Source organism: Larimichthys crocea, chromosome I, assembly GCF_000972845.2.
Source record: "Larimichthys crocea isolate SSNF chromosome I, L_crocea_2.0, whole genome shotgun sequence".
NCBI lineage: Eukaryota > Metazoa > Chordata > Actinopteri > Sciaenidae > Larimichthys > Larimichthys crocea.
In genome coordinates this window covers 35,137,365-35,153,942 of record NC_040011.1, presented here as the reverse complement: position 1 = coordinate 35,153,942, position 16,578 = coordinate 35,137,365, and the positions used below count along the sequence as shown (strand labels likewise).

The following is a 16,578-nucleotide window of genomic DNA, read 5'->3' as shown; positions in this document are numbered from 1 at the left end:
CCCCGGTTTCCTTTGGCAATAATGCCCGTGTCAATTTCAGGACTTGTATGTAGGTGTTGGGTCGATTAGATTAATTTAAATCGTGAAATAGCACTCTATTTCTTCATTTATCGTGGTCATTGTGTCACTTCCTTTATTAACTCTATCAAAACAATTCCTGCATTATGTTTGACTTAACATTATGCACTTTGTCTTTAGCAACTGCATCCCTTTTTTTTCCTTGCAATATTTTGTTGTGTTATGTGGATTTCGTTTTTTTTGCAAGTATAATGTGGCAGTCTAAAAAAACTACTCAAGTGGATTCAGCAAGGTGTAATAGCAGAAAAGATTTAATGATGCTTAAATTGAACTGGTACTGAACTACAATACTTCGCGAGAACTGTCCTCGGTGCTGAAAGTGTTTGGCTTCCTTTTCTGATAATAATGTGTTTCCTACCGACTTTTAAGGAGGTGTTATGGTGGCTTGTTTGGAGACTCCGCATTCTCCTCCTCTTTTTACATACATGGAAAAACGGTTTGTTGTGACTAAAGACCAAACTACCATTGACCTAATGTGGAGAACACACTTCACATTTCTGCAATAAGAAATAACATCGCATGGTGTCAGTGTAATGTAAAAAGTCAGCGTTACACCAGCTTGTCGTCATTGGTACTTGGTTCCACCTCCCGAAAGCATTCTCACTTCCATACTGTCATGATCGTTTCTCTGGTTATTTTGTGTAAATGGTTCGTCTGATCCAATTCTGGAAATGTATGAAGGAAATTAATGTTTTTAGATCGAAACGTGTTGGATTCGATCTTACGTGTTTATTGTCCTTCTGATGGATTGTTGACGTCTTCGGTTTGAACCATGGAACAAAGAAGATACAAGCCGCGAAGGGTACGAGGATATTTGGTCGGCTGCGTGGTTGCTGTGCTTTTGTGGAGCGTGGCCTCAGCTCAAATAAGGTATTCCGTTTCTGAAGAAGTGAGCGAAGGAACTGTGGTCGGAAATATAGCAAAAGATCTGGGATTAGATAAAAGCACTCTTAAAGACAGAAAGTATCGGATTGTTTCTAGTACTTCGGATCATCTTTTCCATGTAAATCAAAACGACGGCATCCTGTATGTGAGCAGAACAATTGACAGAGAAGAGGTGTGCGCACAGAGCAGTACATGTGTAATAAATCTGAAAACCGTGCTCGAAAACCCGCTGGAGGTACACTACGTTAGAGTGGAAGTGCTGGATATAAATGACCATTCTCCCAGTTTCCCGGAAAAAGACAAAACCTTAGAGATTTCTGAGAACGTCTTGCCAGGAGCACGATTTCAGCTAAAAGCCTCACGGGATCAAGATAGTGGCCCTTTCTCCGTGCAACAATATAAACTCAGCCCCAACGACCACTTTCGTTTGGAAGTTAAAGATAAAGGAGACGATGGTAAAATACCAATATTGGTTGTTCAAAAATCTTTTGACAGGGAGACTGCAGTAAGTCACTCATTGGTGCTGACGGCATTGGATGGAGGTAAACCTCCGAAATCGGGCGAAATTAATATTCTAGTAAATGTTTTAGATATTAATGATAACGCCCCTGTTTTCTCTCAAGATGTTTACTCTGTGACGCTCAATGAAAATGCTCCTGTGGGTACAACAGTTATACAAGTGAATGCAACCGATTTAGATGACGGCACTAACGGTGAAGTAGTTTACTCATTTAGCAACAGTATGAATCAAAATATATTGAACGTATTTGATATCAATCCGTTAAAGGGTGAGATAATTGTGAAAGGTTTAATAGATTATGAGAAGAAAGACATATACGAAATTGAAATCGAAGCATCAGATAAAGGTTCTGCTCCTCTAACTACAGAAAAAAGCGTGGTTATTAAAATAGTTGATGTAAATGATAATGCACCTGAGATTGAAGTTACCTCCTTTTCAAGCTCCATCCCCGAAGATTCCAGACCTGGAACTACAGTTGCTCTTATCAGTGTGAATGACTTGGACTCTGGTCTCAATGGAAAAGTTATTTGTTCTATAGGTGAGGGTGTTCCATTTGCTTTATCACCGTCCTTACAGGACAAAATGTATTCATTAGTCACCAAAACTCCTCTTGACAGAGAGAAACAGGCACATTATGATCTGACAATACATGCTATCGACGCTGGTCAGCCACCACTGTCCTCTGAAAAGACAATAAGTGTTGAGGTGTCAGATGTGAATGACAACAGTCCAGAATTTTTACTGAGTCCTTATACTTTCTATGTCACAGAGGGCAATGATCCAGGAGCCTCTGTGTTTTCTGTTAAAGCTTTTGATCGCGATGAGAATGACAATGCACTCATATCCTACCATATCCTCAGGGATGGAAGCGAAGGAAATAAATTGGCTTCATTCTTAAATATCAATTCAGATAACGGTCACATTTCCGCTCTAAAAAGTTTTGACTTTGAAACTCTGAAAACGTTCCAGTTCCAAGTTGTTGCCACAGATTCTGGAACTCCGTCACTAAGCAGCAACGTCACAGTGAACGTGTTCATTCTGGATCAGAACGACAACGCTCCAGTCATCCTGTATCCAGTCAGCTCGAACGGTTCTGCTGAAGGTGTGGAGGAGATTCCCCGCAATGTGAACGCAGGACACTTGGTGACTAAAGTCAGAGCCTATGACGCTGATATAGGATATAACGGCTGGTTACTGTTTTCACTGCAGGAAGTTACTGACCACAGTCTCTTTGCTTTGGACCGCTATACAGGACAGATCAGAACACTTCGCTCATTCACAGAGACAGACGAGGCTGAACATAAACTGGTCATACTGGTGAAAGACAATGGGAACGTTTCACTCTCAGCAACAGCTACTGTGACCGTCAAAGTTGTGGAACCCAAAGAGGCTTTTGCTGCTTCTGATGTTAAAAGTTCTGCTAAAGTTGACGAGGGGGACAATGTGACATTTTATCTGATGATAACTTTGGGATCCGTTTCAGTACTTTTTCTCGTCAGTATCATCGTGCTGATTGCAATGCAGTGTTCAAAATCCACAGACTATACTTCCAAATATCTACAAGAGCCTAATTATGACGGGACACTGTGTCACAGCATCCAGTACAGATCTGGAGACAAGCGATACATGTTAGTTGGACCCAGAATGAGTATAGGATCTACTATAGTTCCCGGCAGCCATGCGAATACACTAGTACTCCCTGACAGGAGGAGACCATCTGGGGAGGTAAGGCATTTATCAGTGTAAATTGTGAGATGACTAAATGTTTGTTTGCTGAGAATATTAACTGTGCCTCTTTGTGTAATAACTTGCATAGCATTACACTGGATTTGTTGCCTTCCCTGTTTTCCTTAGTCAATAATGATCTCATGCCATTTATAAGACGTGGATGCAGGTAGAGTGAAAGGGTCATTTCGATTGACTTAAACAGAGAAATAACACTTTATTTATTCATTTTTTAGTCACTCCGTTAGTCGTTCTCTTTATTAACTCTGTCAGAACAATTCTGACGTTATGTTTGACTTGACATTATGCACTTTGTCCTTGTGAATCGCATCCCTTTCATTTTGTTCTATTTTATTATTTAATTGGATTTAATTTATTGTCTATCTTTACCCTCTTACAACCTCATTTTATTCTTTTTACACATTATTAATGATTTAAGAACATGTGTAGATGAGCAAACAAAAACAGATTTATGTTCAATTAATGTGTGCTCAAATATTCCTTGACCTAACAGTACACAGCTAATTATGAAAAATTAAGCTCATCACGAATAATTGCAAGTACAGTGTAGCAGTGTAAAAAGCAACAACAAACAGTTGCTGTGATGATTCTTAAATTGAACATGTACTGAATTGCAGTACGTCGCGAGATCTGTCCTCGGTGCTGAAAGTTTGGCTTAGTTTTCTGATAATGTGTTTCCTACCGTTTTTGAAGGTGGTGTTATGGTCGCCCGTTTAGAGACTTGACCTGATGTGCAGAACATACTTCAGATTTCTGCAATAAGAAATAACATCGCATGGTGTCACTGTAATGTAAAAAGTCAGCGTTACAGCAGCTTGTCGTCATTGCTACGTGGTTCCACCTCCTGAAAACATTTTCACTTCCACACTGCCATCATCTTTTCTCTGCTTGTTTTGTGTAAATGATGTGTTTCACACAGTTTCTGGAAATATATGAAGTAAATATATGTTATTAGATCTCTGTTAGAAAACGTGTTGGATTCGATCTTACGCGTTTCTTGTTCTTCTGATGGATTATTGACGTATTCGGTTTGAATCATGGAACAAAGAAGATACAAGCCACGAAGGGCGAGAGGATATTTGGTTGGCTGCGTGGTTGCTGTGCTTTTGTGGAGCGTGGCCTCAGCACAATTAAGGTATTCAGTTTCTGAGGAAGTTAACGAAGGAACTGTGGTCGGAAACATCGCAAAAGATCTGGGATTAGATAAAAGCACTCTCAAAGACAGAAAGTATCGGATTGTTTCTAGTACTGCGGATCCTCTTTTCCATGTAAATCACAATGATGGCATTCTGTATGTGAGCCGAAAGATTGACAGAGAAGATGTGTGCGCACAGAGCAGTACGTGTTTGATAAATCTGAAAACTGTGCTAGAAAATCCACTGGAGGTCCATTATGTTAGAGTGGAAGTGCTGGATATAAATGACAATTCTCCCAGTTTTCCGGAAAAAGAGACCACATTGGAGATTTCTGAGAACGTCTTGCCCGGAGCACGATTTCAGCTAAAAGCCTCACGGGATCGAGACAGTGGTCATTTTTCAGTGCAGCAATATAAACTCAGCCAAACCGATCACTTCCGTCTGGAAGTTAAAGATAAAGGAGACGATGGTAAAATACCAATATTGGTTGTTCAAAAATCTCTAGATAGAGAAACTACAGGAAGTCACTCATTAGTGCTGACCGCACTAGACGGTGGTAAACCTCCGAAATCGGGCGACATGAATATTCTAATACATGTTCTGGATATTAATGATAACACGCCTGTTTTCTCTCAAGATGTTTATTCTGTGACGCTCAAGGAAAATGCTCAAATAGGTACAACAGTCGTACAAGTAAATGCAACTGATTTAGATGAAGGATCAAACGGAGAAGTAGTTTATTCATTCAGCAAGAGTATCAATCAAAATATCTTAAAACTGTTTGATATTAATCCATTGACAGGAGAGATAACTGTGAAAGGCCTAATAGATTATGAAGTGAAAGACAAATATGAAATTGAAATTGAAGCATCAGATAAAGCGTTTGCTCCTCTAACAACAGAAAAAAGTGTTATTATCAAGATAGTTGATGTAAATGATAATGCACCTGAGATTGAAGTTACATCATTTTCAAGCTCCATCCCTGAAGATTCCAGACCTGGAACTACAGTTGCCCTCATCAGTGTAAATGACTTAGACTCTGGTCTCAATGGAAAAGTTATTTGCTCTATAGGTGATGATATTCATTTTGCTTTATCACCATCTTTACAAGACAAAATGTATTCATTAGTCACCAAATCTCTTCTGGACAGAGAGGAAAAGTCACAATATGATCTGACAATTACTGCAAAAGATACCGGTCAACCTTCATTATCATCTGAAAAGACAATAAGTGTTGTGGTATCAGATGCGAATGACAACAGTCCAGAGTTTTCACTGAGTCCCTATACTTTCTATGTCACAGAGGGCAATGATCCAGGAGCCTCTGTGTTTTCTGTTAAAGCTTTTGATTGTGATGAGAATGACAATGCACTCATATCCTACCATATTCTCAGAGATGGAAGGGAAGGGAATAAACTGGCGCCATTTCTAAACATAAACTCTGAAAATGGAGATATTTCAGCTCTAAAAAGTTTTGACTTTGAAACTCTGAAAACGTTCCAGTTCCAAGTTGTTGCCACAGATTCTGGAACTCCGTCACAAAGCAGCAACGTCACAGTGAACGTGTTCATTCTGGATCAGAACGACAACGCTCCAGTCATCCTGTATCCAGTCAGCTCGAACGGTTCTGCTGAAGGTGTGGAGGAGATTCCCCGCAATGTGAACGCAGGACACTTGGTGACTAAAGTCAGAGCCTATGACGCTGATATAGGATATAACGGCTGGTTACTGTTTTCACTGCAGGAAGTTACTGACCACAGTCTCTTTGCTTTGGACCGCTATACAGGACAGATCAGAACACTTCGCTCATTCACAGAGACAGACGAGGCTGAACATAAACTGGTCATACTGGTGAAAGACAATGGGAACGTTTCACTCTCAGCAACAGCTACTGTGATTGTTAAAGTTGTGGAGCCCAAAGAGGCTTTTGCTGCGTCCGATGTCAAAAGTTCAGCAAAAGATGATGACGGGAATGATGTGACATTTTACCTGATGATAACTTTGGGCTCAGTTTCTGTACTTTTCCTCATCAGTATCATCGTGCTGATTGCAATGCAGTGCTCAAAATCCACAGACTACACTTCTAAATATCTACAAGAGACTAATTATGACGGGACACTGTGTCACAGCATCCAGTACAGATCTGGAGACAAACGATACATGCTAGTTGGACCAAGAATGAGTATAGGATCTACTATAGTTCCAGGCAGCCATGCGAATACTCTAGTGCTCCCTAACAGGAGGACATCTGGAGAGGTGAGCAAACACTTACATTTGTTATATATGCAGATAAGCGCGTTGTGTTGTTTTGAGTTGTTTGTTTCAAAAATTACTTGCTTGTTTTTGAGGCATATTTTAACCCAGGCTTAAGCAAACCTCCACATTTCTCTCAATTTTTTCTTCCCAGAATGGGCATATCTGAGAAGCTCTTACTGTTTATCTTTTAAATAGTTTTCTTGTGTGGACAGTGTATTTTTAAAGGGATTTTAAACTTTGGCAAATAACACAAATGAGATTAGGGAAACATTGGACTGGAACTAGCTTGTGAGTAAATGTGAAACTACATCACATATCACTTTATCTATTATTCTACTACTGAAGTATATTGGTAGAAGATGAAGAAACATTGGCATGTTTGTTGAGTATTTGTTTTGTTTGTCTGTTTACAACACACATGTACTATACACTGTACTGCATGCTTACACAGGGCTGTGGTATAGCTTTGTAAGTAAATGGTAAATGGACTGTACTTATATAGCGCCTTTCTAGTACAACCATTTAAAGTGCTTTTTACACTGCTTATCTCATTCACCCATTTACACACAACTACTGCCAACCACTCATCAGTTTTTAGGACCTAACCATTCGTACACATTCACACACCGATGGCGAAGCCTTCGGGAACAATTTGGGGTTCAGTATCTGCAGGGATCGAACCTCTGATCATTTGTTTAGTGGCAACCCGCTCTACCTCACAGCTGCCCCAGTAGTGTTGTTGAATCCGTTGGATGGTCTTTCATTGTTTTATAGGCACATTTCTATTTCATCGGTTGACTGTGACATATTTAAACAATAATAGTAACTGTATATTTTATGCGTGATATCTACTTCATGAATTTTGGCACTGTTTTGAAAAGTTCAATTAGTATTCTGACTACTCTTTTTTACGATTTTGGATTTGCACACTTTGATAGTTTCCTTTTCTTGCAGATGTATAGTTTTGGCTCATCAGCAACACACACCCACGGCCCAATTAATGGCCATGTAAATTGGAGAGGAGAAAGGAGCAGGGAACATCTGTTCTTTTTCAATCTCCCCAGGTCACATTTTTAAACTTTAGTCACTGCAGTTCGGCATGGACATGATGATGATGCTCACAGTCATTTTGGCTGTTTGATACGAGCTACGGTTTGGACTTAGTGGCCACTAGTTCGAGGGGGTTCATTTTAAGATTTTCTGTGTCTCTCAGCAGTCATTCACACACAGACAGAGCACAGCTGCGGTTAATTGCTCTGCTCTGATTGGTGGACTGCAGGGGAGCTGGTTACTGGGCTGAAACTCACAAGCCTGAGTGTAACTAACATCATTGAAGTCTCTGTCTAATATTAATAACTGTTAATAATACATTTTGAATGTCTGCTATTCTGTAGTTCTCTCTCACAGACAGACAGACAAACAGACAAACACACACATAGTCTTACAAAATAAGAGTCCATTCAAATTTATGCCTGAAAGGCAATGATGACATCTTGTTGTATTAATACTGTACTTGCTGAGCAGTGTCAATAATAATGTATGGGCATGACAGGGCCAGCGTCAGGCACACTCAAAATTTCTTTAGAAATGTTCCAGTTTTATTTTACAATGTTGTTTTTTTTTTTTTTTTACATTGATTTCTTGCTGTTCTTTTCAAATTGTCTCTGTTTTCAAATCATCTTTTTTACACTGTAGGATATCTAAACAATTTGGATGCTCTTATTGTGTAGATACAGTTCAGTAATTGTTGCTTGTGTGTTTAAATATGGAGAGTCCTGCTCCCAACTCATGATTGATTGCAGACAAAGGAGCGTTCTGCATTAGGTGTGTAAATGGCAGCATTACAAAGTTAATTATGCTGGTGTTTATGGTGCATTGTTGTACAATGAACTTAAAACAGTATTATCATACTTTGACTAAGTAGACCCAGTTACAGTCAGTGATAACTGCTGTCCCTGGTTCTGAAAGTATTTGGGCTCATTTTCCAATAACTGTTAATGAAATTTAAGAAACCTTAAACCACACTGCGACATAATCTCGGTGATTTGATTCGTACAACTTAATCATACCAAAAAAAAAAAAAAAAGTAAAGACTGTTCTGCATAATCTTCGAAACACTTTGAATGGTGTTTGTTTTCTAGCTTTACTTGAAGGATATCTTTCGTTTCCCTGTTTACTGAGAAAAAGTCCACCTCCTAATCTATTTGAAGTTAATAGACTACGCCTGGCCAAGGATTCGCGGCAACTCCGAAACGATTGAAATGTATTCTAATGTGCTACAAAGCAATTTGACTTCTCTGCAGCGAGACGTTTAGTCGCATGGTGTCAGTGTAACTTAAAAAGTCAGGAGTAACCGACATTGTCGTCATTAGATTTAGGTTCCACCTCTTGACATCATTTTCACTTTGATATTAACACAATCCTGTTTTCTACCTTAATACGCTGTTTGCTACTATTCCTGACTATGTAGGAAAGGACTGCATATACATCTATGAAAGTGTTGGATTCTGTTTTTACAACGTTGTTATTGTTCTTGTGATGGATTCGTGATTTCGGATTTGAACCATGGAACAAAGAAGGTGTAAGCCACTACGGATGGGAGGATATTTGGTCGGCTGCGTTGCTGCTGTGCTTCTGTGGAGCGTGGCCTCAGCGCAAATAAGATATTCCATTTCTGAGGAAGTTAACGAAGGAACTGTGGTCGGAAACATCGCAAAAGATCTTGGATTAGATAAAAGCATGCTTAAAGACAGAAAGTATCGGATTGTTTCTAGTTCTGTGGATCCTCTTTTCTATCTAAATCAAAACGACGGCATCCTGTATGTGAGCCGGACAATTGACAGAGAAGAGGTGTGCGCACAGAGCAATACGTGTGTAATACATCTGAAAACCGTGATAGAAAACCCACTGGAAATCCATTATGTTGAAGTAGAGTTACTAGACATAAATGACCATTCTCCTAATTTCCCGGAGAAAGAAAAAAGACTGGAGATTTCTGAGTCTGTGTTGCCAGGAGCACGATTTCAGCTAAAAGCCTCACGGGATCAAGATAGTGGTCATTTTTCTGTGCAACAATATAAACTCAGCCAAAACGATCACTTCCGTTTGGAAGTTAAGGATAAAGGAGAAGATGGTAAAATACCTATACTAATTATTAAAAAATCTTTAGACAGGGAGACTGCAGTAAGTCACTCATTAGTGCTGACAGCACTGGATGGAGGTAAACCTCCGAAATCTGGCGAAATGAATATTATAGTAAATGTTTTAGATGTTAATGATAACTCGCCTGTTTTCTCTCAAGATGTTTATTCTGTGATGCTCGATGAAAATGCTCCAGTAGGCACCACGGTCATACAAGTGAATGCAACTGATTTAGATGACGGCACTAACGGAGAAGTAGTTTACTCATTTAGCAACAGTATGAATCAAAACATATTGAACCTATTTGATATACATCAACTGACAGGAGAGATCATTGTTAAAGGTTCAATAGATTATGAGGAGAAAGACAGATATGAAATTGAAATCCAAGCATCCGATAAAGGTTCCGCTCCTCTAACAACAGAAAAAAGTGTCATTATCAAGATAGTTGATGTAAACGATAATGCACCTGAGATTGAATCTACATCATTTTTAAGCGCCATCCCTGAAGATTCCAGACCTGGAACTACAGTTGCTCTTATCAGTGTGAATGACCTGGACTCTGGTCTCAATGGAAAAGTAATTTGCTCTATAGGTGAGGATGTTCCATTTGCTTTATCACCATCATTGAAAGACAAAATGTATTCATTGGTGACAAAATCTCCTTTGGACAGAGAGAAAAAGACCAAATATGATCTGACAATTACTGCAAAAGACGCTGGTCAGCCTGCGCTATCATCTGAAAAGACAATAACCGTGGAGGTCTCAGATGTGAATGACAACAGTCCAGAGTTTTCCCTGAGTCCCTATACTTTCTATGTCATCGAGGGTAATAATCCAGGAGCCTCTATCTTTTCTGTTAAAGCTTTTGATCGTGATGAAAATGACAATGCACTCATATCCTACCATATTCTCAGAGATGGAAGTGAAGGAAATAATTTGGCTTCATTTCTAAACATAAACTCTGAAAATGGAGATATTTTAGCGCTGAAAAGTTTTGACTTTGAAACTCTGAAAACGTTCCAGTTCCAAGTTGTTGCCACAGATTCTGGAACTCCGTCACTAAGCAGCAACGTCACAGTGAACGTGTTCATTCTGGATCAGAACGACAACGCTCCAGTCATCCTGTATCCAGTCAGCTCGAACGGTTCTGCTGAAGGTGTGGAGGAGATTCCCCGCAATGTGAACGCAGGACACTTGGTGACTAAAGTCAGAGCCTATGACGCTGATATAGGATATAACGGCTGGTTACTGTTTTCACTGCAGGAAGTTACTGACCACAGTCTCTTTGCTTTGGACCGCTATACAGGACAGATCAGAACACTTCGATCATTCACAGAGACAGACGAGGCTGAGCATAAACTGGTCATACTGGTGAAAGACAATGGGAACGTTTCACTCTCAGCAACAGCTACTGTGACTGTCAAAGTTGTGGAACCCAAAGAGGCTTTTGCTGCTTCTGATGTTAAAAGTGCATCAAAGGATGATGACGGGAATGATGTGACTTTTTATCTAATGATAACTTTGGGCTCAGTTTCAGTACTTTTCCTTGTCAGTATCATCGTGCTGATTGCAATGCAGTGTTCAAAATCAACAGACTATACTTCTAAATATCTACAAGAGCCTAATTATGACGGGACACTGTGTCACAGCATCCAGTACAGATCCGGAGACAAACGGTACATGCTAGTTGGACCCAGAATGAGTATAGGATCTACTATAGTTCCGGGCAGCCATGCAAATACACTCGTGCTTCCTGACAGGAGACGTCCGTCTATAGAGGTAAGCCCATGTTTCGTATTTAATTGACGCTATTTTTCAAACACTCATATATTATTTTCATGAGCATTAAAATAACTTCTACTGAACTGACACGATTTCTTTCAGAAATACACCAACGCATATTGCAAGTAATATTTGTAATACGTTGAAGTTTTGTCAATGTCCCTTTTTGTCTCTGTAGAAATTAGAAAATGTTTTTAAGTTACTAACAAGACACCATATGTTACGGCATTATCCATTATTTATATCGTATAGTACTCTCACATGTGTTTAAACTAACTTTATTGGTCATACATTGAAGTTGGAAATCAAGTTTCAGTTGGCATGACTTTTTAAGGAAGACATTTAGGACACATCACGAGGAATGATCTACCAACATAACGGCTAATTTCGTAGCGCTGTCCATGGTGCTGACAGTCACTCTGCAGCCTATTGTGGTCTTTTTTAATATGGAATGTACGTTTCGTTTTAAAGCGTAATGAATTTCATTGGTGGACTTTAATAGCCAAACTTCTGGTTTGTATTTTAGCCAACGTACAATAAGCAATTGCTTTTTTATTACTACTCTATTGTATTTCATAAATCTGGGTATATCTTGTACACTGTTGAATCTACTGATTTATATTCATTTGTATTATGAAAAGTCTATTTGCACACCTTTGAAACTAAATTGTCATCAGTTTTATATTGTAACATATTCTGGATTACTTATACTTCCTATAAAATGAATAAGATTATTTGCTCTTAATTATTTACAGAATGCAGTCGTACACCACTATTAAATTATTGCCCATATCAATTTTTACTTATATTTGTTGTTTGACACTGCTGGTTTGAAATTGTGCTGTCCATGGTTCTGAAATTTTATTTTCAAGATATTGTCGTTGTTGTTGTTTTGGGTATAAAATTAATGGCAGATAGATCTTTGCGTTCTGACCTGTTGTTCTGATTAAAGTTTGTTGTTTCCCTTCAGGTCGTATTCCTACGTACAGCCACTTGTTTGTATTAATCAAGGTGCATCCATAGTGTATTGAACAAGCAAAGCTGTGAAGCAGATTTACAGTGCGTTTCTCTTCCATCCTTGCTTTATTATGGTATGGACAGAATTTGAGGGTTACAAGTAATTTAATACTGCATCTACTTACAGGTGCTATTATTTCCTTTATCAATTATACAAAAACACAAACCCTAGTCAAAAGCTGATTGGGAGTTCCTGAGAAAATAGCAAACATGTAGTACATATGCTGGAAGAGGCTAACATGAGCATCCTTCACAGAGTGGGATATGGGGGCGTTTTAGCTCATCATCTCATCATGTGGCCGTTTACTACTCGATCAGCATATAACAGTAGATTGGAATAGAGGAGATAGTACTGAAGTAAACACTTATAATCTAGCATTGTAACCCACTGTCCACATGGTGTCAGTGTGGCATAATGGTTGTGGTGCTCATTTCATAGAGGCCCTGCCCATCTCTGGGTCATATCTGATGGAGGTGGTATGCTGACGGAGTACACATCGTAGTCTAGGTTTTGAATAATAAGAATAGCGGTTAAAATTTGTGTGTGAAAGCTCCTGCTTGAGAGTCGTACAATGGGTCCGATTGGACTTGTCTGATGAGGAATTGGATCACTGCATTTGCCTACAAAGAAATCCTTCATTTTTGGCTTCACAATGGGAGAACGAGGACAAAGGCGCCGAGTGAAGTGCTGGTGGCTTGCCGGGATTTTGTTGCTGTGTTTTGTGGAGCGGATTTTGGCTCAGCTAAGATACTCTGTTCCAGAAGAAATACAAGTGGGATCACCTGTTGGAAATGTTGCAAAGGATTTAGGGCTTGACATTGGTACTTTAAAAGACAGGCGGTTTCGCATTGTTTCGGGGCCCAATCACTCTCTGTTTCAGTTAAATCAAAACAATGGAGTGTTGTATGTTGGACAAATCATGGACCGGGAGGAGCTCTGTGGTGGAAACAAGGTCTGTTTGATAAATCTGAAAATTGTTGTTGAAAGTCCGCTGGAAATACATTACGTTGGCGTTGAAATAACGGATGTTAATGACCATTCACCCACTTTCCCAGAACGCGAGCAGCGCCTGGAAATAGCGGAGCACACTCCTCCGGGTACTCGTTTCCAAATTCATGCGGCGAGAGACCCCGATGTCGGTACACAGTCAGTCCGATTATATAAACTGAGCCCAAATGAATTTTTTGATATCGAAATCAGAGATAGCGAGGAAGACAAGATACCGTCTTTAGTGCTGAAAAAGGCGTTGGATAGGGAGCAAAAGGCAGAACATCATTTCGTGTTAACAGCTCTTGATGGGGGCAGTCCGCCGAAATCTGGGAGCCTGAATTTAACCATAACTGTGCTGGATACAAACGATAATCGACCTGTGTTCAGCAAAGATATATATACTGTGTCATTAGATGAAAATGCCCCGATTGGAACTCTTGTCATACAAATAAACGCTACAGATTTAGATGAAGGTTTAAACAGTGATATTGTATACATCTTTGGAAAAACGCAAAAGAAAAAAGTGCATGACACATTTGAATTAGACAGCGTCACTGGAGAGATTCGAGTGAAAGGAAACGTGGACTTTGAGGACACGGAGGTTTACAGACTAGAATTGCAGGCATCAGATAAAGGCCAGCCACCTTGGACTGCTGAAAGTAGAGTTGTGATAAAAATAAAAGACGTGAACGACAATAAGCCAGATATTGAAGTAACGTCACTGTCTAACGTAGTCCCAGAAGATTCAAAGCCTGGCACGGTTATCTCTCTCATCAGTGTTACTGACAGAGATTCGGGCATGAATGGGAAAGTTATTTGTAAAATCTCAGGTAATGTTCCGTTTGATTTGACGCCTTCGATTGAGGAAAACATGTACTCTCTTGTCACAAAGGGGCGTTTAGACCGAGAGACTCTGTCCCATTATGACATCACAATAACAGCTACCGACTGTGGTGAACCTCCACTTTCCACTGTAAAAACCTTGAGTGTTCAGGTGTCTGATGTGAATGACAACAGACCAAATTTCAGCCAGAATCCATTTGAACTGTATTTAGTGGAAAACAATGCCCCGGGCGCATCGATATTTTCTGTAAGTGCTACTGATGATGATCTAAATGAAAATGCAGCAATAATGTACCACATAGTGAGAGGTGATGGCCTGCAGCGTGATATGACGTCTTTCCTGAATGTAAATTCAGATAACGGTCACATTTCCGCTCTGAAAAGTTTTGACTTTGAAACTCTGAAAACGTTCCAGTTCCAAGTTGTTGCCACAGATTCTGGAACTCCGTCACTAAGCAGCAACGTCACAGTGAACGTGTTCATTCTGGATCAGAACGACAACGCTCCAGTCATCCTGTATCCAGTCAGCTCGAACGGTTCTGCTGAAGGTGTGGAGGAGATTCCCCGCAATGTTGACGCAGGACACTTGGTGACTAAAGTCAGAGCCTATGACGCTGATATAGGATATAACGGCTGGTTACTGTTTTCACTGCAGGAAGTTACTGACCACAGTCTCTTTGCTTTGGACCGCTATACAGGACAGATCAGAACACTTCGCTCATTCACGGAGACAGACGAGGCTGAGCATAAACTGGTCATACTGGTGAAAGATAATGGGAACGTTTCACTCTCAGCAACAGCTACTGTGACTGTCAAAGTTGTGGAGCCCAAAGAAGCTTTTGCAGCTTCTGATGTTAAAAGTTCTGCTAAAGTTGACGAGGAGGACAATGTAACATTTTACCTGATGATAACTTTGGGATCAGTTTCAGTACTTTTTCTAATCAGTATCATCGTGCTGATTGCAATGCAGTGTTCAAAATCCACAGACTATACTTCTAAATATCTACAAGAGCCTAATTATGACGGGACACTGTGTCACAGCATCCAGTACAGATCTGGAGACAAGCGGTACATGCTAGTTGGACCCAGAATGAGTATAGGATCTACTATAGTTCCGGGCAGCCATGCGAATACACTCGTGCTCCCTGACAGGAGGAGAACATCTGGGGAGGTAAGACATTTTTTTCCAAAAAAACATTACATTCATAATAAAACATTGGGCACTAGCAACTATGTTTTGTGGAAGTCAACTTGTTTCCAATAAATACATCCAGCAAAACTTTTTATACTCAATAAATAACCTCAACATTTATAGTTGATGGTATCTGATCTGGTTTTCACTGTCTACCTTTTTATTTTCTAATATTACATGAATGCAGGAAGTATAGCATTGTGCTATGGACTAGCCATTCAGACAAAACAGTTTCAATTAAGATAGAGGGAACATTGTGATCTTGTTGAGCCCAGGAAAAACTTTTGATGGCTTAAAGGTGAATGTAAATTCACATTTCAGATTTCTTTTTAACATCATTTCTGTTATTTCTAAAAGCTGTGGCATGTCTGGAGACCATTTAATTATTTTTATCACTGCACATATTTGATACTCTACTATGCGAGACCTTGCAATACTTTTGAAAACTGGCAACTATTTAGTTCTCCCTGGCAAGTTTGAGTCTTGTTTCTGAACATATTTGTTTTTACATATTTATAGAGATTAACATGGACTACTTTGATATAAACTGCTAATCAGACTGGATCTTATTTTCTCTCGTTTCATATTGTTTTTCCATCAACATATATATATATTTTTTACAATTGTAGGATCTTTTTTTCTGACTGCAATTGATCATGCAGCCACATTTTCCTTAGGCATAATTAAACTAGGAAAATCCTTCTTCAATCAAACAAGAGCCAGCTGATATTTGAATAAATGAGTGGGCTTCATCAGCACCTCTTTACTATATATTAATCACAGTCAGCATGGTAAAAGTTAAATAAGCCAGTGTCCACAACACATTATCAACAAACTTGAAGTAGAATAGTACTAAATGTAGCTGCACATAAGCAGTAACTGATAATCACCGTCTATGGAGCTGAGCATGTTCGCTCTCAATTCCCAGTAGGTGTACATAAATGATATCAAACCACAGTGACTTCATCTCGGTGTTTTACTTCATATA

The 16,578-nt window shown here is 39.5% G+C and overlaps 1 protein-coding gene across 15 annotated transcripts in view; it reads left to right on the top strand.

The window, feature by feature from the left end:
- LOC104937910 (protocadherin alpha-C2) overlaps positions 1-16,578 on the top strand; it is a 203,919-nt gene that overhangs the window by 41,634 nt on the left and 145,707 nt on the right. Inside the window, exon 1 of one of the 15 annotated variants that reach the window (XM_027278133.1) lies at positions 712-3,208. The exons of 11 other annotated variants lie outside the window; for them this stretch is intronic. In XM_027278133.1, the coding sequence (XP_027133934.1) occupies positions 851-3,208 (2,358 nt within the window). In that variant the 5' untranslated portion in view covers positions 712-850. Of the gene's footprint in view, positions 1-711; positions 3,209-4,112; positions 6,622-9,030; positions 11,545-13,202; positions 15,570-16,578 lie in introns of those variants that run through there. 3 more of the 15 variants (XM_027278159.1, XM_027278134.1, XM_027278163.1) reach the window with 3 other exon arrangements.